General features: G+C 37.9%; 1 protein-coding gene across 2 annotated transcripts; it reads left to right on the top strand.

The window, feature by feature from the left end:
- Positions 1-876: 876 nt before the first annotated feature.
- On the top strand, positions 877-25,163 carry LOC145814362 (uncharacterized). Of its 2 annotated transcripts, none has more exons than XM_082911118.1 (7): positions 877-1,389; positions 1,944-2,032; positions 2,245-2,310; positions 2,709-2,951; positions 21,038-21,199; positions 23,976-24,065; positions 24,769-25,163. In XM_082911118.1, exons 1-7 carry the CDS (start codon positions 1,124-1,126, stop codon positions 24,963-24,965), a joined length of 1,113 nt encoding a protein of 370 aa, XP_082767244.1. In that variant the 5' UTR covers positions 877-1,123; the 3' UTR covers positions 24,966-25,163. The 2 variants fall into 2 exon arrangements, with proteins under 2 accessions (XP_082767244.1, XP_082767245.1); XM_082911119.1 differs by having other exon boundaries at positions 1,058-1,389; positions 24,015-24,065.
- Positions 25,164-26,999: the final 1,836 nt, after the last annotated feature.

Here is a 26,999-nt window from a genome sequence, read left to right as displayed (position 1 = left end):
CATACTAATATTGATAAAAAAATTTGACTGGTACAGATTATTTTTATTTTTAAATTAAACATACTAATGGTTAAATGTTTAAATTTTTATTTAAACAATTAACATTGAAATTATTTTGATGTACAGATTATGTTTAAACAATTAACAATTAACAATTAAATAAATGTTGATGTACAGATTATGTTTAAACAATTAACAATTAACAATTAAATAAATGTTGATGTACAGATTATGTTTAAACAATTAACAAATGTTGATGTAATTAACAATTAACAAATGTAGATGTAATCAAATGTTGACGTATTAAAACATAATTTAATAGATGTTAAATAAATATACATGTTGATGTACAAATGTTTAAATGTTTAAATAAAACATAATTTAAATAAATGAAATTATTTATTGTTGAAATTAAACATTTAATTGTTTAAATAAAACATCTATTAAAACATCTATTAAATTTAAATAATGAAATTAAATAAAACATAAACAAAATTTTAAAATAAAACATCAATAAAATATCTATAAAAAAATTATTTTAAAAAATTAAATAAATAAAACATTAATAAAAAGTTAAATAAAATTATTTTATTTTTAAATTGAGACATTTAAATTTTATTAAATATAATACATAATTAAATAGCAGAGGGTCAAAATTGTCATTTTCGCATCTAATCCAAACAGTGATTAGTCCCCCCAAAACAATCCCACCCCCCCAGGATAGGATAGTCCCCCATATGGGGGACATGGAGTCCGGCCGGACATGGTGTCCGCCGGACTAAAAAAAAATCAAACGACGGATAAGGAACACTATTTGGATTACAATCCAAATAGTGGATAGTCCACCCCCCTTATCCCGCGAATCAAACACGCCCTCTCTGTACTCCGGTTCAAACCCACAGCGACCTGTGAAGTATAGTTGAACTCTTCTAATACCTCGATAATAGATCCGTCACATGATAAGGATTAATTCCTGACTAACAACTGATTATCTCCGAGTCAGGGTCTACGGAGCGGTGATCACACCTTAAAACCCTTTTTTTTCCTTTAAAAAAAAAAAAATAAAAAAAAAAAATAAAGAAAAAAAAAGTGTCTTTATTGGCAGCGATCCTAACACACACCAATGGAAGGACAAGAGATGAGCTGGAGCGAATCTGTTGAAGACCTCGTCGATGGTGGACGGGTCGACGAAGCCATCTCTCTTCTCGAGTCTCTAATTTCGAAGCTCGAAACCCTAAATTCATCGCAATTAGATCATCTTCAACTATCCTCTGCTCTCTTCGACTTGGCCAAGCTCTACTCCACCAAAGGCTTCTCTCTCAAAGCCGACCAAGCTCGCTCTCGCTCACTCCTTGTTAGAGAACAATGGTCTCACGACTCTAATTCAAGGTTTTAACCCTTTGTTTCTCTTTGTTCCTTTTGTGCTCTCTGTTTGGTTGCCAAGAAAATTGGAGGAGGACAGAGGGTGTATGGGTTTTTTTTTTATTATTTTAGTTGGTGTGGACTGAGAAATGTAAGATTTTTATCTTCTTTTTCCAACATTTTTCTCAATTATTGCTCTGTTTGGTTGCCTAGAAAATTGAGAAGGAAATAAGTTGAAGGTTTGAATGTTTTTGCTGTCTTTGGATTTCTGTTTTTGGTGATATGCAATAATAAATTTGATACTTTCTTTTCTTTTTTTCCCTACATTTTCTTGAATGCCAATTGGGTAGTAAGTGTTATTATATATATATATATATATGTATGTATATATATGTGGTGTTTTGGGTTTTTGAAATTGAAGCTTTGAATGTTTGTACTGTCTTTGAACTCTGTTTTTGGTGATATGCAATAATAAATTTGAGATTTTCTTTTCTTTTACCCCCTACATTTTTTTGAATGCCAAATGGGTTGTTATTATTATTATATGGCTTTTTGGTTTCTGATGTTGTTTTCAAGTTCAGGGATTTAAAGAATGCAAATGAGGACTTGGGCAAGAATTGCGTTGCACTTTATGAGGCTTCAAGTGGTGATGGGCCGTTAAATGATGATGGTTTGTTTTGTCTTTCCCAGTTATTTATTTATTTATTTATGAAAATGACAGATACTTGGTATTCTACCTCTGACAATGATTTATATATAGTTCAAAGGCTCCTCAAGTTAAATTGAGATTTATCCTAACAATTTTGGTTGACTGCATGATGTTTTTCTTGCCAATGATTGATTGTTTTCTGAGAAGTAATGGGTATTGGTTCTTTTGTGAAGGGCATTGTGGAAAATCATCAACATTGCCCGACTCTGCTTTGCCTCACAAAGAATGTCCAGATGATGGTACATTTCTGTTCCTTTAATAGTTTTCATTTTCAATGCTTTTCTTGGCAATGATTGATTATTGGTGGCTATTTTTAGTGAAGGGTATCGTCAGAAATCATCAAAATTCATGAATCCTTTCTTACCGTTGCATTTACTAGTTTGCATTGTACATGACCAAACCATTTTAATCTATAATCTGTCAACTTTACTTCAATCGGTGTTACTCCTAACATTTCATTTCATGAATGTATTCCTCTCTAGTTTTGTCTTTCTCCACAGATCCAACTAAGTATCCTTATCTCAACTACCATAATCTTTACTAACCATACGACATTTTAATTCTAATAGCTAATTGTTATTTCCCATAGATTACATTGTTGATGATTTTGACCCAAATAATGTTTTAAAAACTGCAGATTGGGAAGCTATTGCAGATCGTGCTCCGGAGGAACTACTTTCTCCACAGTGCTTGCCCGAAGTCTCGAAACTATCACTGGAAGATGCCAATTCTCAAACTCCTAAGCGGCGTGGAAGGGGAATGTTCGCATACACTACTCATGGCATGTATAGTGATCAGCAGTCTGATGGGTCTGTTGTTGATAATTCAGAAAATGAAGCTGTATGTGATAGTTCAGAAGGAGATACACAGATAAGAAATGGTATGTATTAATGTGAAATGCATTTGAAGGCTACACATCTAAATTCTGCGACGTGTATTATGCTATTTCATATAGTGTTTTCATCTCGTTTACTGTAACAGTTTCCAGTTCATAGTAGTTGGGTTTTGAAAAGACTATTGCTATGAAAGGGTATGCAGTGTTATTGAATTGGAGTCATTCAATGATCTGATACGCTCGATGTTATTTTCTTTTTGTGAGTAATTATTTCATTGTGGAAATAGTTAGAACAATAAGGGAAAAGGCAGAAAACTTCAAATTCAAGTTATTATGAACAAAATATGAAAAGAAATACATTAAAAAATAATAATAATTAGTCGCCGTAAGAGAAACTCTCTTTTAGCAAATTGTATCTTTACTGTATCCATGCTAATAGTGTCGTGATCTTTCTTTCTGTAACGTGGCTCTGATGTCAAAACATTCTATGTGTTCATGATCCCAGGCAATCTTTTTTTTATTACAGATATAATACATCCCACTTTATGATTAAGACATAATAGCACAAGTTTTCAAGAACACATTAGCCTTGTAGAGAACAGTAAAACATTTGACACCATACTAATGTTAGTTTTTGCCACTGTATATATGCTTGATGTTCTTAGAGGAAGTCTTCTACTCACTCTCACGGCACAGAATGAGTTGTATGAGGTATTCAAGTTGGACTTTCAAGGAATCTCAAGGCACTAAATTATGGAAGGCATTAGACATTTCATAGGATAATATTGTATGATGCTCCTCTTTCACATGTCATATTTATCTGGATGGAGCTGATGTGATTAGTCAGATGTCCTTCAGTAACAATTAAATCCCTATATTGCTTCTATTTGTTCATTATTGGCTTTCATGATGATGTTGGACCTTTTGGTCGTTAATTGCAAACTTAAGCAGCTCTATCTTGCAAAAACTACTGACCTGACATTTTGGTTTTAATGAAGAGATGATTAACTTTGCAACAGCTCTGTAACTCAATCATTCTCTCTCCAAAGTAGTACAAAGAACAATGGGCCTAGTTCAATGTGAGTACTTAGTGTTAAGGAGTGTGTTACATCTTGGGTTCAGTTCTTGTAAAACAGTGTGAAAAGAAGAAAAGCAAGGACTGGACTAAAGATAAGAAACAGAGGGTAAGTGTTCAATGGATAGATGAGAAGGAGAAGGAGAAGAAGAAGTTGCAGAACTGTGAGAGAGAGAGAGAGAGAGAGAGAGAGAGAGAGAGAGAGAGAGAGAGATCCAGCTGCTGTATATATTATTCAAAACGTAGGGTTTCCCCTTTAACACACAACTATTTATACGAATAAGAATAAGACACAAAGACCAAAAATACCCCTAACACTTAACACTCACCCTCAAGTTGGTGCAAAGATGTCTCTCATGCCCAACTTACAACAAATAGGGTGAAAGACTTTACTACTAAGACCCTTAGTAAAAACATCCGCCAGTTGATCTTCAGGCTTAACAAAAGGCATACATATCACACCCTTATTCAACTTCTCCTTAATGAAATGTCTGTCAATCTCAACATGCTTGGTCCGATCATGTTGAACAGGATTGTGTGCAATACTAATAGCAGCTTTGTTGTCGCAATACAAAGTCATGAGATAACAGCAATCAAGCCTTATATCACTCAACAAAGATTGAAGCCACATTAGTTCACATGTCTCATGTGCCATAGCCCTGTATTCAGTTTCAGCACTAGATCTGGATACTACAGCCTGCTTCTTGCTATGCCATGTGACTAGATTTTCCCCCTACAAAAGCACAGTAACCAAAGGTAGAGCGTCTGTCATCTATAGAGCTCCTCCATAGATGCGAAGGTTGCTTGATCTCCCGTCCATCTTGTGTCCCGAAGAACTAAGACAGCAAGATTCCCTTGTTCTATCCGATGTAGGACTTGAAGTCGGATTTGAACAACTCCAAGGTGGATGTACTGCATATGGCTTCTTCGCAGTTCTTCATAGCTTTCCTCCTGGATAAAGGGCCTCTCGACTTGCGTTTCTCCTACGCAAAGTATGGCTTCTTCAGATCTATGAACATAAACTCGATGATGAGCATCATCTCGTCTAGTCCTGTATAACACCTCAGCTGGTGCTATATTTGCTCGATCTGCCATAGATAATTGCAACTGCACTTCTGGAGATATCTGCTGCTCCAAGGTGTTTGATGTTGAAGGACGCCCTCTTATTCGTTGAAGTGCGTTTCTTGCTCTCCTCTGCAAAACATAATTTCGTCGCTGGTCCTGACGATATTCTCGGATCTGGTCTTCAAATAATGGTGCTCCTGGTGTTGCTGTTGTTGGCAGTGGTTGGTTGGTAACTCGTGGCAGGGTCACCGTTCTTGTCCTGGATGTTGAGGCCATTATGAATTCTTACGGGATTCATGCTGGATGGATTGAGTGTCATCGTCAGATTGCATGGTTTCATTATCATTGGCATCATAATGAACTGGCTCTGCACGTTGAGCAGCTACATCAGGACACCAATAATGCGTCGATGAGGCTAACAATGCACTCGGCATTATTGCATGCATCCTTGATATTTTCTCTATAAATAGGTTTCAAACTTAGAGTTTCAAGCATCAAGACAAGTTCCAAAAACTACACTTGACACTTGAAAACAGTCTAGAAAGATGCTCGCAATCTTTGTGACATTCGAAATGATGAAAGACATGATGCCCGTAACTGGAGGAGCACTGAAGGATTTGGCAGCACAGGGAAAGCTGCTTTGCAGTACAAAAATGATGATTCAGATGATTCTTTGGAGTACCATGATCCTTTGGATGAAGAGGAATCTGACTCCACTCTCAATATAATCGCTATGATGGAAGAAGTAGATAAAGATGCGGAAACTGAATACCCGCAGTTTGCAAAGATAAAGGCTTTAATTGAAAAGCGACAGCAGAAGCAGCCTCATTATCTTTTATCTTCATCATCAGCTGTAACCTCTCATTATAATCCTCCACAGGATTCAATGATGGGTCCCCCAGGTTACCCACCAGCAACAGGACACGGTCCTTCAATCAATATTCCTGAAAGGCCTTCTTATACAGGAATACGATCAAATTTCCGACGAGGAGCCAACAACGAGGATTGATATGAGTGGAATGAAATAGCTATTCAGTTGAAGGCTCATAATAATGATCCACTGTAAAATCCTCTTCCTCTTCAAGTTCTTCCAGAAGGTTCACTGATTGACGGGTTTGAATTGTTATTACATTCTTGTAGAATGTAACATTGTCTCCTTCGATACGTACTCCTCCATACATTGCTCGAATGAAGTTGCACCCGATAATCATCTGAATTCTTCCTCCAAGTTTGAATGGGAAACTATATGTATAAGGGATCCGAAACCAATTATCCCCTATATACATTTTTCCACCCTTTAACTTCTTGTTTGCCTTTGACTTTGAATTTATACCGTTGAACTCAACAGTATAGGTATTTTCTTCCAAGGCGTCATCTGGGACGGAGTCAGCATCTACGACGCAAGTGGTTGCACCTGTATCAAGGATTGCGCGTAGTTGGATTCGTTGTACTCCTGGAACCTCCAGTTCCACGGTGAGATTGTAAAGCATGTTCTTCTTTTTCTCCTTGAATTCTTCTCCTGCAATGAATTCACCAAGGGCAAGGATCTTTTCTGAGGGACCCTCTTCAAATTGAACATGAGCTTCAGCTTCTCTCTCCAACTCCTGTATTTCTTCTTCTTTGTACTTTCCCTTCGTTCTTAGTTCCCGTTCATCATCCTGAAGCTTAATTGCTGAAGGCCGATTAGCACCTCCATATCTTCCGGCTCCTCCTTGGTTGGCCATTCTGTAATAGAAAACAGTGAATATACAAGCCTGGATAGTGCGTCAGCAAGAGTATTATCAGAACCATTAATATGTTCTAATGACACATCTATGCCTAAGCCAGTAATGTAATCCGTGAAGGCTATCCATCTGGACCGTGATGGTTTATGATCCACAGTCTTATTGAAGAAACTGATTATGGCCTGACAATCAGTTCTAAGAGTAAGCTGCTGTTTATCAAGATAATAAATCTTGAAGGATTCAAGGGAATTCATGCATGCGTAGATTTCGGCGTCAATAGTGGATTTAATCGGATTAAACTTTCCACTAGCGTATGCACAAATCTGCTCCGTTGATCGTGGGTCTTTAGCAGCTAGTTTCCATTTACAGATTCCTCCCCACCCTTCCATGCATCCATCTGTTTCAAGGATAATGGCACACTGTGATGGAGGAATCGACAGATCAGGCAATCTCTGGATCTTGGCCTTGATCTTATGGATCAACTCCCAATCTTGGGCATTCAGCCTCCTTTCTCCATTTGGGCTGACCTTTGAGTATAATGGGCTTAGCATACGGCCCAAATCTTTAATATATTGCCTGGCATAATTGAGGAGGCCCAGCCAAGAACGTAAGCCCTTAGTCTCTTTGAGCGTTTCTTCTGGAAATTGGGCTACCTTGGTTACAACATGTGGTTGTAGCTTTATCTTCCCTTCCCCAATTGTTGACCCAAGAAAATCCATTTGGGCTTTGCAAACTACGGGTATTCAGTTTCCGCATCTTTATCTACTTCTTCCATCATAGCGATTATATTGAGAGTGGAGTCAGATTCCTCTTCATCCAAAGGATCATGGTACTCCAAAGAATCATCTGAATCATCATTTTTGTACTGCAAAGCAGCTTTCCCTGTGCTGCCAAATCCTTCAGTGCTCCTCCAGTTACGGGCATCATGTCTTTCATCATTTCGAATGTCACAGAGATTGCGAGCATCTTTCTCCACCATTCTTGGTAAAGAAACCTTCTCAAAGATGATCTGAGCAATTCTGTCACCGGCGCGAACTTCAAATTCCTCCTGATTATGATTAAAGAGAAGGACCTTAATTTCTCCTCTATAATCAGGGTCAATTACCCCTGCGCCAACATCGATACCATGTATTAAGGCAAGCCTTGATCTTGGGGCTATTCTTCCATACATTCCACAAGGTATTTCCATGGCTAGACCAGTAGAAATTAATGTTCTTCCATAGGCTGGAATAACATACATGGCTATTGATGTCAGATCATAACCAACAGCTCCATCAGTTGCTCTAATTGGTCTGGTTGCATGTGGCACCATCTTAATGAATTGAACGGCATCAAATCCTTCATATTCACTCATAGGATAGCAAGTCCGACAAAGTGGTTTTCCTTTCTTGTCCTTCTTCTGCTTCCGTGGCTGTTCTTGAGGAGGATAGGATGATTCAGCATCAGTATCAGTTTCCGGTGTAGGCAACATTCTTTGCCGATGTCGATGTTGTTGTGGATGCAATCCAGAAGTTCCTATTTCTTCTTCTTTGTACTTTCCCTTCGTTCTTAGTTCCCGTTCATCATCCTGAAGCTTAATTATTAACTTGAGTTCCTCAAGTTCAGTTTTGTATTGGATGGCTTCTTCTCGGAGCCTCTTCATCTCAGCTTCACACCACCGGATGTACTCTTGTTGCTCCTGTAACAATGGCTTTTGATTATAGGGAATTGGAGCTTTCCGAGTTATGAACGTAGTGAGGTTGAAGTAATGCTTAGCACAGAGTGCACATGTCAAGGCATTACATTTGTTGCAGAAAGCCTTCGAGTATGAGGATAAATCTCTCCTACATGTGGTACATTCTGGTCTCCTGTCTTCTGGTAATGGGTTTTGTTGATCCCATTCATGTTGACAGTGGTAGATTTCTGGAGAGACCTTAATTTGAGCCCGATATCCTCCTTCCTTGCCAAGCCAACAAACATTATCGGCTTCTCGAAGCATATAAATTGTTTCTGTCAAACCACCTCCGATTTGTTCAGTATCATCAATCCCTTCTGATACTGAGTAGATTGCATCTGAGTCGTCATCTCCTGGTTCTACGGACATTACATCATAGTCTTCAGGAATACTCAGATTTTCAAACACAGCTACCCTCTTGACATTCTTCTTCTCCTTTGTGCAATCCCTGGCATAATGTCCCTCCTCTCCACATATTTGCTTCTTCAAGAGTTTCTTTGAAGACATTTGGTTGTTCTTCAAAGAATAACAATGTCTCCTGACGATTACGGGATTCATGCTGGATGGATTGAGTGTCATCGTCAGATTGCATGGTTTCATTATCATTGGCATCATAATGAACTGGCTCTGCACGTTGAGCAGCTACATAATCCCCGAATCGCAGACTGAAATTTCCTCTTGGTAAATTTCGAGAGACAGCTGTTGTAGGCTGTTGAGGATGTATCCTTCTACCTGGTGGTCGGATGATCCAGTTACGTCCTCGTAAAACATCAGTAGGAACTTGTTCTCCTGTGATGGCTTTGACTCCTCGAGATGTTAGAAATTCAGTTACTCCTTGAATTTCATACGCAAATCCAACGTTGGGAGTGTTGGATAATCTGCCGACTAATCCTCGAGTTATCAGTAAGTTGGCTTCACCTCCTTGCCAATTCGCGTATCCCCTTGTCTGAATTACGATCTGCACATGATTGTAGAAATCTCCAATCGTCATCATAGTATTAGGAACTATGTAGACCATTTGTATCCCTCGTGTAAGATCAACCTCCATAGATGCGAAGGTTGCTTGATCTCCCGTCCATCTTGTGTCCCGAAGAACTAAGACAGCAAGATTCCCTTGTTCTATCCGATGTAGGACTTGAAGTTGTTCAAAATTCCTGGTGCTTCTGTTACTTCAGATGCTTTGAGAGCCTCTAAATATATCAAATCGTTTTGACTCATTCAACAAGTGCTCTTTTGAGCTGTTGAAGAATCCCTTCTATCGATCTCAGCTGTTGTTCTTCCTTGTTCCACGACTTACTTTCAAGGAAAACCCGAGTTAAGGAACTGATTCCTTTTTCAAGCTTTTCTACCTTTGCGTCAAGCTGATGGACTGTGTTTTCCAAGGACTGAATTTGAATTTGCTGGCTTCTAAATTCTTTCAAATTAACTTTGCTTGAGAGACAGACTCGATCGTAAATTACAGCAATAGTATGAGCTAGTTCTTTAGTTGATGGCTTTTCAGTTGAAGCAAGATCAAGGTAGTTCAGGCGTGAAGTCTCAAATTTTTCATACCATTCTCTAATGTTTTGTTCCCATATATTTGTCATAGCATTCCTACTGGTCTGAGTAAGAATATATTAACTAGTCTGAGCTATCTAGATTACCAATTTACCAAAAGGAAGCGCTATAGACTATATTTAAATCTCAAGGTCCAAGTAGTCCTTACCAGTTAAATTTCTTGTTCACCACAGGGTTTCACTGGACTTACTCCTCTCTGCCAGATATAGGGCCTGTGTCTTTTACTTAAATCTTAACTTCAAGGATTATACTGCCTTTAGAGACTTAAATACAGAAATCATGCTATACCTTTTTATAATTTTGGTAAGTTTAATAGCCTTTGCCTTGGTTAATATACGATTACCTTTGCCCTGGCAAGATACTAATAACAAAAATACAGTTTTAACTAGTAGATCCTGTTTCTGGTATCAGAGCTAGTTTATATGGCTATTATAGCTTAAACACTTATCAGGGTAGTGAACGCCTCTGTTGTTGAATATGCTTAATTTGATGTTTTAAAACTGTATTTTTGTTATTAGCATAAATCCATTTTTCTCTGAAAGACTGCTGGAGCATTTTTCAATCCAAATGGCATGACTAGCCATTCATACAACCCCAGGGGTGTCCAGAAAGCAGTCCAATCAATTGAATCAGGGTGCATGGCAACCTGATGAAATCCACTTTTTAAGTCAAACTTGGAATAAATACGGCTATGGCCAACCTTTGCCATTATGGTATTTATACCAGGTAGACTGTATTGATCCTTGTGTGTATTATCATTTAGCCTTTTATAATTACACACCATTCGCTCTTTGCCACGCTTTTCTTCCTTCGTGACTGGATCAATGTACGTACCAGAATTTACGATGAAGGCTGTGGTACGATGTCGACTTTTACTTGGCCGGATCACCTTCAATTGTAGAAGCTGATCAATGTGCTTCTTAAAACTTTCCTTCATTGCCGGAGTTATGTGTTTCATTGGACGATCATTGATTGTGAAATCAGGATTCTTCAGGTCCAATTTGCAGGTAATCTGATTGTGCGACCAGTATTTCATAGGGTCTTCGCCTATGATTCCACAGGTTTTGAGCTGCATCATCAATTCTTCAAATTGCTGCTCAAAATGAGGATTGATATGAGTGGAATGAAATAGCCATTCAGTTGAAGGCTCATAATAATGATCCACTGTAAAATCCTCTTCCTCTTCAAGTTCTTCCAGAAGGTTCACTGATTGACGGGTTTGAATTGTTATTACATTCTTGTAGAATGTAACATTGTCTCCTTCGATACGTACTCCTCCATACATTGCTCGAATGAAGTTGCACCCGATAATCATCTGAATTCTTCCTCCAAGTTTAAATGGGAAACTATATGTATAAGGGATCCGAAACCAATTATCCCCTATATACATTTTTCCACCCTTTAACTTCTTGTTTGCCTTTGACTTTGAATTTATACCGTTGAACTCAACAGTATAGGTATTTTCTTCCAAGGCGTCATTTGGGACGGAGTCAGCATCTACGACGCAAGTGGTTGCACCTGTATCAAGGATTGCGCGTAGTTGGATTCGTTGTACTCCTGGAACCTCCAGTTCCACGGTGAGATTGTAAAGCATGTTCTTCTTTTTCTCCTTGAATTCTTCTCCTGCAATGAATTCACCAAGGGCAAGGATCTTTTCTGAGGGACCCTCTTCAAATTGAACATGAGCTTCAGCTTCTCTCTCCAACTCCTGTATTTCTTCTTCTTTGTACTTTCCCTTCGTTCTTAGTTCCCGTTCATCATCCTGAAGCTTAATTATTAACTTGAGTTCCTCAAGTTCAGTTTTGTATTGGATGGCTTCTTCTCGGAGCCTCTTCATCTCAGCTTCACACCACCGGATGTACTCTTGTTGCTCCTGTAACAATGGCTTTTGATTATAGGGAATTGGAGCTTTCCGAGTTATGAACGTAGTGAGGTTGAAGTAATGCTTAGCACAGAGTGCACATGTCAAGGCATTACATTTGTTGCAGAAAGCCTTCGAGTATGAGGATAAATCTCTCCTACATGTGGTACATTCTGGTCTCCTGTCTTCTGGTAATGGGTTTTGTTGATCCCATTCATGTTGACAGTGGTAGATTTCTGGAGAGACCTTAATTTGAGCCCGATATCCTCCTTCCTTGCCAAGCCAACAAACATTATCGGCTTCTCGAAGCATATAAATTGTTTCTGTCAAACCACCTCCGATTTGTTCAGTATCATCAATCCCTTCTGATACTGAGTAGATTGCATTTGAGTCGTCATCTCCTGGTTCTACAGACATTACATCATAGTCTTCAGGAATACTCAGATTTTCAAACACAGCTACCCTCTTGACATTCTTCTTCTCCTTTGTGCAATCCCTGGCATAATGTCCCTCCTCTCCACATAAGTAGCATTTACAGTGTTTTGACTTTTGTAAATACTTTCTCTTGTCAATTCTGACGTGAGAATTATGTGGTTTGCCTTTGTAGGTGGTAGCTTTTCGAACACCATACTTCTTTTCTGGCTCCTTGTAGTACCCAGGGATAGGGATTTCCCTACAAAAGTCCAGGTTTCGAAGTGACTTCTGGAACGCCGCGTTCTTGCACTCTGCTTCCAGATATTTATAAGCATAAAGAATTCGGGGAACGACTCCGATTGTGTTTGCTCCATGTCGTTCTGCAAATCCTTTCTTGATTCTTTCACCAAGGTCTCCTGGCATTTTTGACCAAAGCTTTGAGGATAACTCTTCTCCAATGAATAATCGTCCTGACCTTGTTGCAAGGTGAAGATAATCATTTAGAAACTTGATAATATCCTTCACATCTCGGCAGGAAAGTCGTTCGAGATCACGATAAGCTTCCTCCTGCATCAACGTTGATCCTTGGTAGGGGTCTTCAAGAGTAAACACAGTTCTCATCTGAGATATGATGTTCTGTGTACCTTCATTCCCATCGCCTATAGCCACAAGGTTAGCATATTCATCTGCATACCTCATTCGCCATTGTGTCCAGATTAACTTCTCCGTTTCTCCAAGAAGATTCTCCATAAACAGAAGTTTATCTCTGACATCTGTAAATCCTTGAGAAGCAACATAGGACCTTGTGATTGATTCCCATCTCATAAAGGCATCATCAAATCTTCCAAGAGTTTGTGGAATAACAAACATAGCCCCTGTTTGATGCATTGCAGATGGTAAATTCCAGAGATTGCCTGATCTGTCGATTCCTCCATCACAGTGTGCCATTATCCTTGAAACAGATGGATGCATGGAAGGGTGGGGAGGAATCTGTAAATGGAAACTAGCTGCTAAAGACCCACGATCAACGGAGCAGATTTGTGCATACGCTAGTGGAAAGTTTAATCCGATTAAATCCACTATTGACGCCGAAATCTACGCTGAAGCTCATGTTCAATTTGAAGAGGGTCCCTCAGAAAAGATCCTTGCCCTTGGTGAATTCATTGCAGGAGAAGAATTCAAGGAGAAAAAGAAGAACATGCTTTACAATCTCACCGTGGAACTGGAGGTTCCAGGAGTACAACGAATCCAACTACGCGCAATCCTTGATACAGGTGCAACCACTTGCGTCGTAGATGCTGACTCCGTCCCAGATGACGCCTTGGAAGAAAATACCTATACTGTTGAGTTCAACAGTATAAATTCAAAGTCAAAGGCAAACGGAAGGTGGTGAAAGTAGGCAATCTTTGTATTCAGAACGAAGAAAATGGAAACCACGACCTCAACCACGACCTCAACATCCTCAACAAGGAACTTCTGGATTGCCACATGTAGGAGAGATTTATCCTCATACTCGAAGGCTTTCTGCAACAAATGTAATGCCTTGACATGTGCACTCTGTGCTAAGCATTACTTCAACCCTACTAGTAAATAAGCAAAGAACTAGATAGAAACTTACAGAAATTTATTACAGAAAGCGGAAGCTTTGATTACAAGACTTGAGACTAGACTGTTTTCAAGTGTCAAGTGTAGTTTTTGGAACTTGTCTTGATGCTTGAAACTCTAAGTTTGAAACCTATTATAGAGAAAATATCAAGGATGCATGCAATAATGCCGAGTGCATTGTTAGCCTCATCGACGCATTATTGGTGTCCTGATGATTCTCCACTGACACAATTTGACTACCAGATTATGACAGGTTCATAACTCTGGTTCATACAATTACATTGATAGACGAGCCAGATTATGACAGGTTCATAATTCAGGCGCATTATTGCAAAATATCTATAATACGACAACTTGATATTATTCCAACAGTTTTTCTCAGATGCCTGAGTATTGATTAAAGTGGAATAATACTGACCGACACTATTGACAACTGACAGCTATTATTAAGACTAGACCATGCCCACCACGTTCTTCCATTACTAAAGAGATAAGCATGGAATAAGATCCACCTGTTGATCTTATCAATAACGAAACATTCTCATCAGCATGACGAGATCAAATAGTTCACTGTCGATTTCATTCAGCTCACAGGTCTGCTGGTGTACTTCAGGCAGTTTGTCAGTATATTAATCCCCGAATCGCAGACTGAAATTTCCTCCTGGTAAATTTCGAGAGACAGCTGTTGTAGGCTGTTGAGGATGTATCCTTCTAACTGGTGGTCGGATGATCCAGTTACGTCCTCGTAAAACATCAGTACAGCAATGGGATGAAATTGAGGATCAATCCAGCGACTTGATGGCTCTGTCTGAGAGAGGATGATCCGTTCATGTCTCTGAAGGGCTGGATAAGTTCTTCGAGTTGCCCAGAAGTCTCCAGCACTTTCAACCGACGATCTTGTTGCAAAAATCGCAAAACTCTCACTCGGACCAAAGGAGAAGTTGCCCAATCTGCATCTATGAACGTTTCCAACCTCAAGTGATCATGATTAGAGAACAAAATTCCTTTTTCAGGAACAGATTTAAGATACCTCAAAATGCGATAGACTGCATCCAAATGAGTTGCATAAGGATCATGCATAAACTGACTCACTATCCCAATTGCATAGGTAATATCTGGATGAGTATGAGATAGATATATCAGTCTTCCTACAAGTCTTTGGTACCTTTCCTTTTCCACAAGCTCACCAACCCCACTACAAAGACGATGATTAGTCTCAATCAATGACTCAGTTGGTCTGTAGCCTAACATGTCCGTTTCCGTAAGAAGATCTAGAATGTACTTCCTTTGAGAAATGAAGATGCCTTTATCAGATCTAGCAACTACAACCCCAATAAAGTATCTCAATGGACCAAGATCTTTTATCTCAAACTCCTTAGCTAACAGCATCTTGAGATGGGTCACCTCATCCTCATCATTACTCGTCACAACTATGGCTCCGTTTGGTATAGCTGTTAAAACAGCTTATAGATTATAGGTTAACAGATTATAGATTATGACTTTAATCAGAAGTTATTAATCTGTTTGGTGTAACTGTTGGATTATAGATTTAAGTTGCTGAGTAATGTTTGTTAAATAAACTGTGAAATAGTTTTTTCAATTATTTTTTTTTTTGTTTGTCTACATTTCTCATAAAAAATAATAATAATAATTTATAATCCATTTGGGTCTTTTCTATTTTTAAAAAAATAAAAAATAAAAAAATCTAAGAGTATAACCATAAATTAACATGTCCACAACAGAAGCTGATAATCAGAAGCAATGGGTGAGCAACTTCTCAGAATCAGCTTTTTTGAGTTAAAATAAGCTGTTAGAATCAGAAGCTGTTTGAAATAAGTTTAACCAAACAGTCCAAAATAACTTTTTCAAAGCTAAAAGCCATAAGTTAGTTTTGAAAAGCTGAAACAAACACCCTCTATGTCATCCACATATACAATAAGCACTGTTACCTTATGTACATTGTGTTTGACAAATAAGGTGTGATCGACATTGCTTTGCTGATACCCAAATCCCAGCATTGCCTTTAGGAATTTACCAAATCAGGCTCTAGGAGATTGTTTCAAACCGTCTAAAGCCTTCTTCAATCTACAAACCTTTCCATTTATAGACTGTGATGAGAATCCTGGAGGCACATCCATATATACCTCCTCTTCCAAATCCCCATGAAGAAAAGTATTCTTCACATCTAGTTGTTATAGATGCCATCCCAAGTTAGCAGCACACGACAGAATAGCTCGTATGGAATTCATCTTTGCTACCGGGGCAAAATTTTATTGCTAGTCTATTCCATATGTCTAGGTAAATTCCTTGGCCACTAGTCTTGCTTTGTACCGTTCAATTGTCCAATCTGCATTGTGCTTGATAGTGAACACTCACTTACATCCGACTGGTTTTTTTCCATTAGGTAAAGACACCGAGTCCCATGTGTTATTTTTACTCAAAGTTTGCATCTCTTTTACTATAGCTACCTTCCACTTAGGATCATTGATGGCCTCTTTCCAACCCTGCGGAATACACACAGAAGAAAGAGACGAAACAAAAGCACGATATGGAGAAGACAACGAATCATATGACACGAATTTAGAAATGGGGTGTTGAGTATAGGCCCTAACCCCTTTTCTGAGAGCAATAAGAAGACTCAGATCATCAGCAACAGGACTATCAACAACAGGTAAAGAAATGGACTGAGGATCATTACCTGTAGAGTCAGTGAAAACTGGTTGTGGAACTGGCATAAGAGATGATGATTGACTTAGTGGCACAAGAGAAGCCCGCTCTTTCTAACGCCGTGAATAAGTTTTAAGATCAACTCTGTCCAAACGACCACCAACATTAGTCTCATCAACAGAACTCGTAGGTTCCCTCTCACCACAAATAACAGCCCGCTGATTAGGAAGGAAAAAAAGACAAACTCATGCTGATAGGATGTCGTCTCCGTCTCATCCGCAATCTCATCTATGCCACTTTCTCCCTGAGGAGATAGCGGGTGACAAGGAAAAAATGACTCAGATTCACGGAAGGTGACATCCATACTAACATACAGCTTATGAGTGTGAGGGTCATAACATTTGTAACCCTTCTGAGTAGCAGAATAACCAAGAAAGACACACTGGACAGCCTTAGGATCAAGCTTCCCACGAGTACGATGCTGAAGATGAACAAAACAGACACTACCAAAAACCTGAGACAGAAGGGAAGAAGTGGGATAAGTGACAGGAAGGAGCTCAAGAGGAATTTGGAAGTGGAGGACACTAGAGGACATACGGTTAATCAGGTAAGCCGCGGTAAGAACAACATCTCCCCAAAAAAACTTAGGAATGATCATGGTAAACAAGACAGAGCGAGCAACCCCAAAGAGGTGGCCATTCTTGCGTTCAGCAACTCCATTCTGTTCAGAAGTGCCAACACAACTAGTCTAATAAAGAATGTCATGCTCCTCGAGATATGCCCTGAAAGGTCCATCAACATATTCAGTCCCATTATCACTCTTAAGAATTTTGATAGTAACATTGAAGAGATTGAAAACCATTTTATGAAAATTTTTGAAGCACGAAAAAACCTCATTTTTAGTGCGAAGTAAATAAATCCAAGTCACACGGGAATGACAATCAATAAACGTGACAAACCACCCATAATCAGAGGTAGAAACCATAGGGGAAGGACCCCACGCATTAGTACGAATAAGCATAAAAGGAAAAGTACTTCTTTTATTAATGGAAGGATAACAAGTACGTTTATGCTTAGCAAGCCCACAAGCATCACAAACAAAGTTATTCCTAGGACAGTCTCGAACTAAAGAAGGAAAAAGTTTCTCTAAAATATTAAAGGAAGGATGTCCCAAACGGCGATGCCACTGATGAAGAAGGCAAATGGAGGAGCCAGAAGTGCATTGAAGAGCTTGAGAGGACAAAGCTGATGCAGAAGCAACATCCAGAAAGTACAGTCCACTGTGTGTGCTACCACTGCCAATCATTTTCCCCGTAGCCAGTTCCTGAAAGACACAATGAGTCGGAAAAAAGGTTACAGAGCAATTGAGAGCAGTAGTAAGGCTACTAACAAAAAGTAAGTTAGTGGAAAAATTAGGAACATGAAGAACAGAGGAAAGCAAAAGTAAAGAGGTGTAATGAAGAGAACCCTTGCCGGAGATAGAAGATAAAGTACCATTAGCCACTCTAACTTTATCTCGCCCAAAACTAGGTGAATAAGAATGGAGAAAACTAGAAGTACTCGTCATATGATTAGTAGCACCGGAATCAACGATCCAAAGAGACGAAGAGACACTAAGTGCACTAACAGAAATACTTGTGTGGGCAAAGTTGAAAGAGGCGAAAGAGGAAGGAGCTAAGGTAGAGGAAGAATCAAGTCGAACCATCAAACGTCTGAGAGTGTGAAGCTCATCTTGGGAAATAGAACTAGCATCATCCGAGGCACTAGCAGCAGTCTCAGACACATGTGCTTGAGGACGAACACTACCACCACAACCACGGCCTCGAGTAGGCCGACCATACAACTTCCAACAGTGTTCTTTATTATGTCTATCTTTCTCACAATAATCACATTTCAACTGGTCCCGATCAACCAATGGACCCTTACCACTACCCTGAGGCGGACAAGGTGGAGTATCATGGGACTTAGGGCCGATAACTGTCGCTGACCGATCCTGAACAGGGGCATGCACTATAGCACTACGACGACTCTCCTCCTGCTGAACCAGTGCATAAGCCTCACTCAATGTGGGAAATGGAGAGCGACCCAACACCTGAACCCGGATCTGATCATAGTCCAAATTCAAGCCAGCAAGAAAATCATACACCCGCTCCTTCTCCACAGCCTACTGAAACCTAAGTTACACGGACGCGGGTACGAGGATCGGGTGCGGGTGCGTATCTAAGGGTCGGACACTTCAAAATTAAAAATTAAGGATACGTGGATATGTATCCAAATTTGGATACGGGCACGGGGATACGTTAAATATATATATATATATTTTAAATATAGTTATTAAGATGAGTTATATTATATAAATAACAAATAATTATTTTACATATATGTGTTTATTTATTTTTATTAATATATATAAGTATATGTTATCTTATAAATATCTTATATGTTATACAATAATTATTATATAATATCTATATAATTTATGTAATAACTATTGTATTATATAATTTTTTTTAGATGAATAATATTACATATTATTATATTAATGTAATTTATACTATATATTATATATTGATGTAAATGTAATATGAATAATAATTTATAAAAATTATTATTATATATGATAAATTATATAAATTATATTATATATTATATATATTATATATGATCAATATATATGATCATTAAAACAGAGGCGAAGGAGACGGAACAGATTGAGAGACGAAGAGAGAGAGAGAAGCAGAGACGAGACGAAGAGAGAGAGAGAGAAGCAGAAACGAAGAGAGACGAAGACGATCGAGCTCGAGGTCGAGATCGACAGTGATCGAAGCCCTAGACGAAGACGATCGTGATCAATAGTGAGAGCCCTAATCGTGATCGATGATCGAAGCCAACAGTGACCAGGTTCTCTTCCTTTCTCCTCTTCCATTTCTTTGCTGTCTGTAAAGTGCCGTGTCCGAGAGAGACGAGGCGAATCCGACACAGATCTCACACCCGCACTCGTGTCGTGTCGTGTCGACACGGGTACTTCGCCCCAAAGTGACGAGTCCATGTAACATAGACTGAAACCTAGTGGCATCCGTGGAGCAAACGGGTTAGAAACTCTGGTAGTAATCTAGCTCTTGTCATAAACCACTCAACTCAGCATAGTAGACTGCCAGAGAGCGATCCTTCTGATCCAAGCCCCTAATCTTCTTTTGCAATTCATAAGCCTGTGCATCATTACCCTGTTGAGAATACATCTGAGATGTCGCTAGCCAGATCTTGTGAGCGGTATCCATCAAGAGAAAAGTCCTACTAATGGTAGGTTCCATAGAATTGATCAGCCAAGTCCTCGCTAAAGCATTCTCCGAAATCCATTGAGCAGATAAAGCACTGTCCTCAGTAGGTTGCTTGGTACTACTAGTAATATAGCCAGTCAAACGCCGGGCGGTAATGGCAAGACTGCCGAAGCGGGATCAAATCAAGTAATTGGTGCCATTAAGCTTGACCGGACTAATCCGGAGAGAAGGACTATCACCCAGAGTCATACCACGACTCAGTCCACTGTCCTCCTTGCGCTTAGAGTACTGACCCTCGCGTTCAGCCATGAGATAAGAGAAAGATGGGGTAGAAACAAAAACAGTATATCAAACAAGTCCTGACAAAACCTAACAAGCACAGCAAAGCACCTTCTAAGGCTGAAACAGTGCAAAATAATCCCAGAATAACGTAACCAAATCACATAGGAACCCAAACATTGAAGCAGATCATCCAAAACTTAGGAAAAAACCAAGGGAGAGCCAAAATACAACAAAACAAGGACAACACAACCCTCTAGAGGCCCAGTCGGCTCCTTAGGATGTGAGGGATAGGAAAAAAATCAAGCAAAAAGGGTGCAACTAGTGGTTTTCAAAAAATCACCCACTTTTTGACGAAAAATCAAAAAAATTGGAAAACACAATCAATAATAACCAAAAAATCAAAAAGAGATTGTAGGATGAATGCCCATCAATTTTCGAGCATAATACAAAATTATTATTATTATTATTATTATTTTTTAAACGTACCATATACAAGAACGAGGGAAGGAGAGGAACAATCTTCAGGAAGGATTGCTCTGATACTATGTTGAATGGATAGATGAGAAGGAGAAGGAGAAGGAGAAGGAGAAGGAGAAGTTGCAGAACTGTGAGAGAGAGAGAGAACCAGCTGCTATATATATTATTTAAAACGTAGGGTTTCCTCCTTAACACACAACTATTTATACTAATAAGAATAAGACACAAAGACCAAAATACCCCTAACACTTAACAGTAAGCATTAAGGTTACATTGACTATGGCACTTCATTGCGTCTGAATGCTGCTTTCTCTGATCAGTTTGTTAATGTTCTGTTGAAAATATTTCAAAATTGTATGTTCATTATAATCTATAACATACAGGATATGATATGTCATTTCTACGATTTCAGTGAAATACGGGACACGGCATGTTCTTGTTCTTGCCGACTTTCCAACAAGTACTAGAACAGCTGACCTAGAGAAGCTGTTGGAGAACTTCAAAGACCGTGGAGTTGAGATTCGTTGGGTCAATGATACCGTTGCACTTGCAGTGTTTAGAACACCAGCTATTGGTAATAATACTTTCTTTTCTCTCTCTCTCTCTCTCTCTCTCTCTCTCTCTCGTTTCTTCTTCTTTTTTTGATCTTGTTGAGTTTTATGTGCTAAACTGATTTAAATATCATATGGTTAACATTATGGAATACAAAAATCAATTGATCCCATCAAGCTAGCTCTATATGTTGTGTAACAATTTCCACTTAATGCGGTGAGATGATATCTTGAGCAGTTACATAGCTAGGACCCTTGACACAAATATGTTTTGCAGTGTGTGATTCGTCATTCTTTTGTTCACTTATGTTTATGGAAAGGTGGTGTTATGTTATGATAGTTCAGCATTGGTAGCTTGTTGAACTTTGATTTTTAGGAATAATCAGAATATAGAGTTCTACTTTTATAGCTTTGTGGGCATGGTTATCAAAATCCATCCTAACTTGACTTTCCTAGCTACCCAGCCCGTCTTCAAACCCTGCCAGATCATATGATCCTAAAATGTCAAAACGATTCAAATTTTTGTAAAATCGGTTTTATAGTAGAATCACAAGTAGGATCATGTGGGATCATGTAGGATTGTATTGCAGGTAGGATCACATGTAGGTTCGTAGGAGCTGGTGATTTTTCACATTGTTTATTATATGTATCATCCTTATTGGTATTTTTACTTTATTTATTTATAGAAAGTAGAATCTTATGATCCTCGATCAACTCTTATGATCTCTGATATATGAGACCTTCATACCGTTCCCATGTAGGATCCTGATTTTAACAAATATGTTTGTGGTTTGGAACATAATTCCATGGCTGCCTGATGAGGATTGTTACATGGCTGAAGGGTTTGCTGGTTTACATGTGTATCGACTACTTTTTGTATAGAGTGCTATGAAAGGGGCATTTCCTCTTCTTAATAATAGATGTAATGCGCTACTTGTTGAGATTTCTACTTGCATGTTTTGCAATAATATAGCAATGGATGAGTATTTGCAATTGCATGTTATAAGTTCTTTATTTGTAAATATATCAGTTGCCTCATGGAATTCTATAGCAATGCCATTACATGTGTCCTCGAATATGATCACTTAACTAGAAATACATAGTGCACTGCACATGTGGTCTAAGGTGTACTCTAAATCATAGTAACTAGGAGACTCTATTTGACTTGGGGAAGTGCGTTTTGATACGGGTACAATACTCTTTTAAAAATTGAGGTTACTATACTTGGGGCAATAAATGGTGAGTTTATTATAGTTAAATAAATTAAATAAAAATTTCTTCTCAAGTCAATAGAATATGAACTTTTTATGGATAAGTCAAAAATACAATAGAATGTCATTTTTAGCTTGAGCAATGCTAGAGAACCATAATTTATAATACAACTAAAAGTTTTTTGATCACCGGAAATAAACATTGACCGACCAATTTTTTGGTCGCCAAAGATTAATAGCAAACATTATGCTGGTTTTTTGGTGACTAAATTTATTTTAGTATGCCAAAATTGGTATACCATGACTAAAAGAAACTTTAGTAGCCTAAAAACCTAAACTAACGCTGACCAATATTGTTTTAGCCGCCTATTGTGGCATGTTTAGTGACTAAATGTTTTTTGTCGCCAATAAATAATGTACCTTGACTAAAAAAATTTAGTAACCAAACCCTGAAATAACGCTGAACAGTTTTTTGTCGCCAATAAATAATGTACCTTGACTAAAAAAATTTAGTAACCAAACCCTGAAATAACGCTGAACAATATAAGATTTAGTCACCTATTCTACCACTTTTGGTGACTAAATTCCTTTTGGTCACCAAAAGTATAAAATGTTGTAGTGATAGGAGAGGCTTTTTTAGGGGTCCCGATCTTTTTCCTTTTACCCTAGTTCACCTCTTCCCAACATACTTATATATATATACACACATTTAATATCTTAACTGACGTAAGGAGCCTCCCAATGTAGAGATTGGGATAAATTAGGGGCTCAGTGTTATTGATAGAAGTACAGTGGGTTGGATCAGTCATAGTTTGCAAAATGTGTTCATTAATTTCTTCCCACTTTTGATGCTATGAGGGAGGAATTGCAGCAGGAATGGAAGGGTGATGGAAGGCAGCTGGGGGAAGGGATATGGATGGGTAATAATGACTTTTAATTGTATTTTTGACTAATTAGTAAATAAGTTTCTATCAGATGAGCTTAGTCTTTGGTGAACTTAGACCATGCCTTGTTGGAGTCAAATTTTTTGAGTTCTTGGTTATACCCTAAACAAAAAGTAAGTACTGACTCCGGCCATTTCAAAATGCAAATGAAAATATTTTTCAAGCCATTGCGCTTAAAGCTTTGTTTTTACCCTACCAGTAGTTCCTCGTGTCAATTACCAGTTGCATGGTAGAGACTATTTTAAACATCTGCGAGGCTTATTTTCATTGTAAAAAAGGCGTGGCGATCTTGCTTTCTCATCTCAAGTTTTGGGGTGTGCATGTGTAGTTGTTGAAGCATGCAATTTGTTGCAATTGCGGTGTGTGTGTGTATGAGTGAGTGAGAGAGAGAGAATTTTAAAAGATTCATGCATTTTACCTTGTTCCATCTGCCTATCCATCTCCCTGGGTTCGACTGGTTATGCATTGTGCTTCCTTTTCTTATTACTATTACAACTTCTTTTGATTAAATATATCCCATTCATTCCTCTCTTGTATTCTGTTATTGTTTGTATTGTCATTATGGTTATTAATTGTAAGGTTTGAAGTGCATTTTAAGCCTGGATTTCAGGTAAATTTACAATAACAGTCTTATGATAATGCAGCACTTGAGGCATGTAACCATATTCAATGTCCATTCACAGTGCGCATACTTGACGAGGATGATATACTCTTGAGTTCAATCCCTCCAAAAGGTAACATGTGATAATCCCTCTTCTATTTCTTCTGGATTCTAGAGGAGCATGTTTATCAAATTAGATAAAATGTGATGACCTGTGAATCCCATAGGTTTCAACTATATTATCCCAAGGAGTTTTTTGAAAGTTATTTGTGTGATGAATTAATTGAAATTATTCAGGGTGTGGAGCAAAATATCACTATAGCAACTTCGGTCCAACTGGTTTCACTGGAATATACTGAAACCATTTAAATAACTCTTAGGGGACCATTCCTCACATTTTTCTCATTATTTTGGTCTTTATTAACATCATCATGATGCTTTGGGGACATTGTTTGTAACCATTGTTTTTGGAGCCCTCCTGTTGGGTTGCAGATGAATTGAGTTGTTCAATAACTGCTTATAATTGGCTCACGTAGGATTTCTCAAGCTCACTGAGCAACTAAATATGCATAAATACCTAAAGCCCAGGGTGTAGTTTCAAGCTTAGTGAAGCTTGAACAACTAGGTACTTGGCTTGGTAGACTAAATATGCAATAGAGGTTTGGGACCACTTTTCTAATGGGTGATATTCTTACATGGTTACTGATTTGTAGTCGACAACAATGGAGATTGCTAATTGTCTCCATTTGTTATATCATCACTATTTTTTCTCCAAAAAAAAGCTTTCTCGTTGCTATTTGATGGAACACGACAATAATCGCAATATTCATTTTCAGATCTCGAGCCGCCTCGTCAAAGGCCTGCGACATCAACAAGAACTGCTAGAAGGCTGATTGCTCAGGGAATGGGAATAAAGTTGCCGTCCACAAACTTTGGGTCTAGAGAACTGAAGAAACAGGAAGAAACCCGAAGGAACCGTATAGTTTCTAGACAAAGTATGAGGGACGATGCTTGGGGCAGCGATGCTAACTAAGATTCTGATGTTTCTGGTATCTTTAACTTCAAAACTATACAAAAGGTATGGACAATTTTTGTGGTGTGTTAATCAATTCTTATGAAATGAACTTAGCACCACAGGTCATTTTGTGGCTAAGATATAGTTGTAAATGAAACCTTAATCTACTTGAATGATCAAAAGCTACCGACGATTTGACAGTGTTGTTTAGTTGAATCATATGGTGTGATGTCAAATGATGTTGCATGAGAACATGACATGAGTATCGGTATGAGATGTGTGTTAGGCACATCGACAGTTTTGTTTGAGGATCGTGTGTATTTTAGGAAGATGATAGATAGAGAGACCACGCTAATGGTTTTGTAGGAAATTCATTTTAGCTGTGTCAATGTTTCATGAGGGTCATTTTGAACCCTAAGTATGCATCTACCAAACAAATTATGCAAATATCTGGTACTGGAGATCAAGATCACAAGGTGGTGGTAAAGATCATTGAGATAGGGTTATTGAAAACTATGAGAGCTACATTAAAGAGTTATAATTTTTACTTTTCATATCTATGTAATATTTATGTTTTTGTTTTTGTTTTTTTTTTGAGAACGTGGGAAATAATTTATTAATAAAACAACAAGAATATATAAATAAGACCCCAAAGGGTCATCCCAACCAAACAATAAAAGGAAAAAAACAAAAAACAAAAAACAAATCCACCAAAAAAACAGCTATGATCTAGGATAAACTATTGATATGTTCAAAGATGTGGTCTAGAAAGCAAGATCTGCTTAAAAGCCTGTCGTTCCTGTTGACAACGTCTCCGATGCCGCTGCCACTGTCGCCGGAGAGAAAAGAACACTCACAATGGTATGGAAGAAGGGTTTAGAGAGGGAACCATTGTAAGTATCAAAAAATTGAAAATCTATGTCGAAATCGGAAGAAAAAACCCTTTAAACTCCTATTTCAGACTTTAAAAGTCCAGATCTATATTCTAAAATTGTAAAACTATACTCTAGGAATGTATATTGACATTTTAGAAGTAGAAAAAGGATTGTCGGAAAGTCACCGGAGCTTCGTCGGGAAACACCTAAAAAGAGGTTCTGCCCTCTTGGACTTATATGCAATAATTATTTATTTATTTATTTTTTATGACAATGAATCTCTCCTAGGCTAGGCAGTTGGACTCTTTGTGAACTAAATTCTGGATATATGTACTTGTAAATTATAAGTATCTATTAATAACAATGCTTGGTAATTCGAATTTTCATAATTTAAATGGCTCGAATGTCTCAAAACGACGTCGTTTTGGGTGCAAAATAACGTCGTGTTGATACATTCGAACTATTCAGGTCATACAAATTCGAGTTACTAAACATTTTTCATCTATTAAACTAATAAACATGAGTTAAAATTGAACACAAAATATCGATGTTCATGGCATTAAGATGTTAAATGCTCATTTCTACTATTCCATTGCATTTGGGCTGCTGCCTATTGCAGCTTAGGGGAATTCTAATTTGGTTAGGATATAGGAAGACCTCTTGGAGTCATTAAAAATAAAAATAATAATTTAGCTTTTTCAAATAATTGTAGGGTTTTTTTTATTCAACTCATTGGATAACATTTTATGTTAACTCAAGGACAAACAATTTTACAGTATAAGTCTAGGTCCCCCAACAAAACATGGGAGCAATTTTGGACTAAAATGCCCTCACAATTGTGTTCACAATTTACTGTATTTGTTGTTGCATCATAGTAAAGTTTTGTTGAAAGAAATCATAAATTTTTGCACTAAAAATTGTAAATTTAAGAACCAATTAAAAAAAAAAAATAGGTTTCTAATTTCAAATTTAGGACTAATAAATTAAAATTGGAGACTTTAAAATGACAAATTTTAATTTAATTTAATTTTTTTTGGTTTTAAAATAAAACATAGTGAAATTTTACTCTCCAATATCTATGAAATTTTACAACACTTCAACAGAAAAATTTCATTGATTTTTGGTTGAAGTCAGTAAAATCTCACTAGTTATGGCAATGTAATTAATTTTACTCAAA

Source organism: Camellia sinensis, unplaced genomic scaffold, assembly GCF_055761805.1.
Source record: "Camellia sinensis isolate YWXY unplaced genomic scaffold, ASM5576180v1 Unanchor1, whole genome shotgun sequence".
Lineage (NCBI taxonomy): Eukaryota > Viridiplantae > Streptophyta > Magnoliopsida > Ericales > Theaceae > Camellia > Camellia sinensis.
Note: the sequence above shows the minus strand (reverse complement) of the source record. Positions and strands in the feature narration are given on the sequence as shown.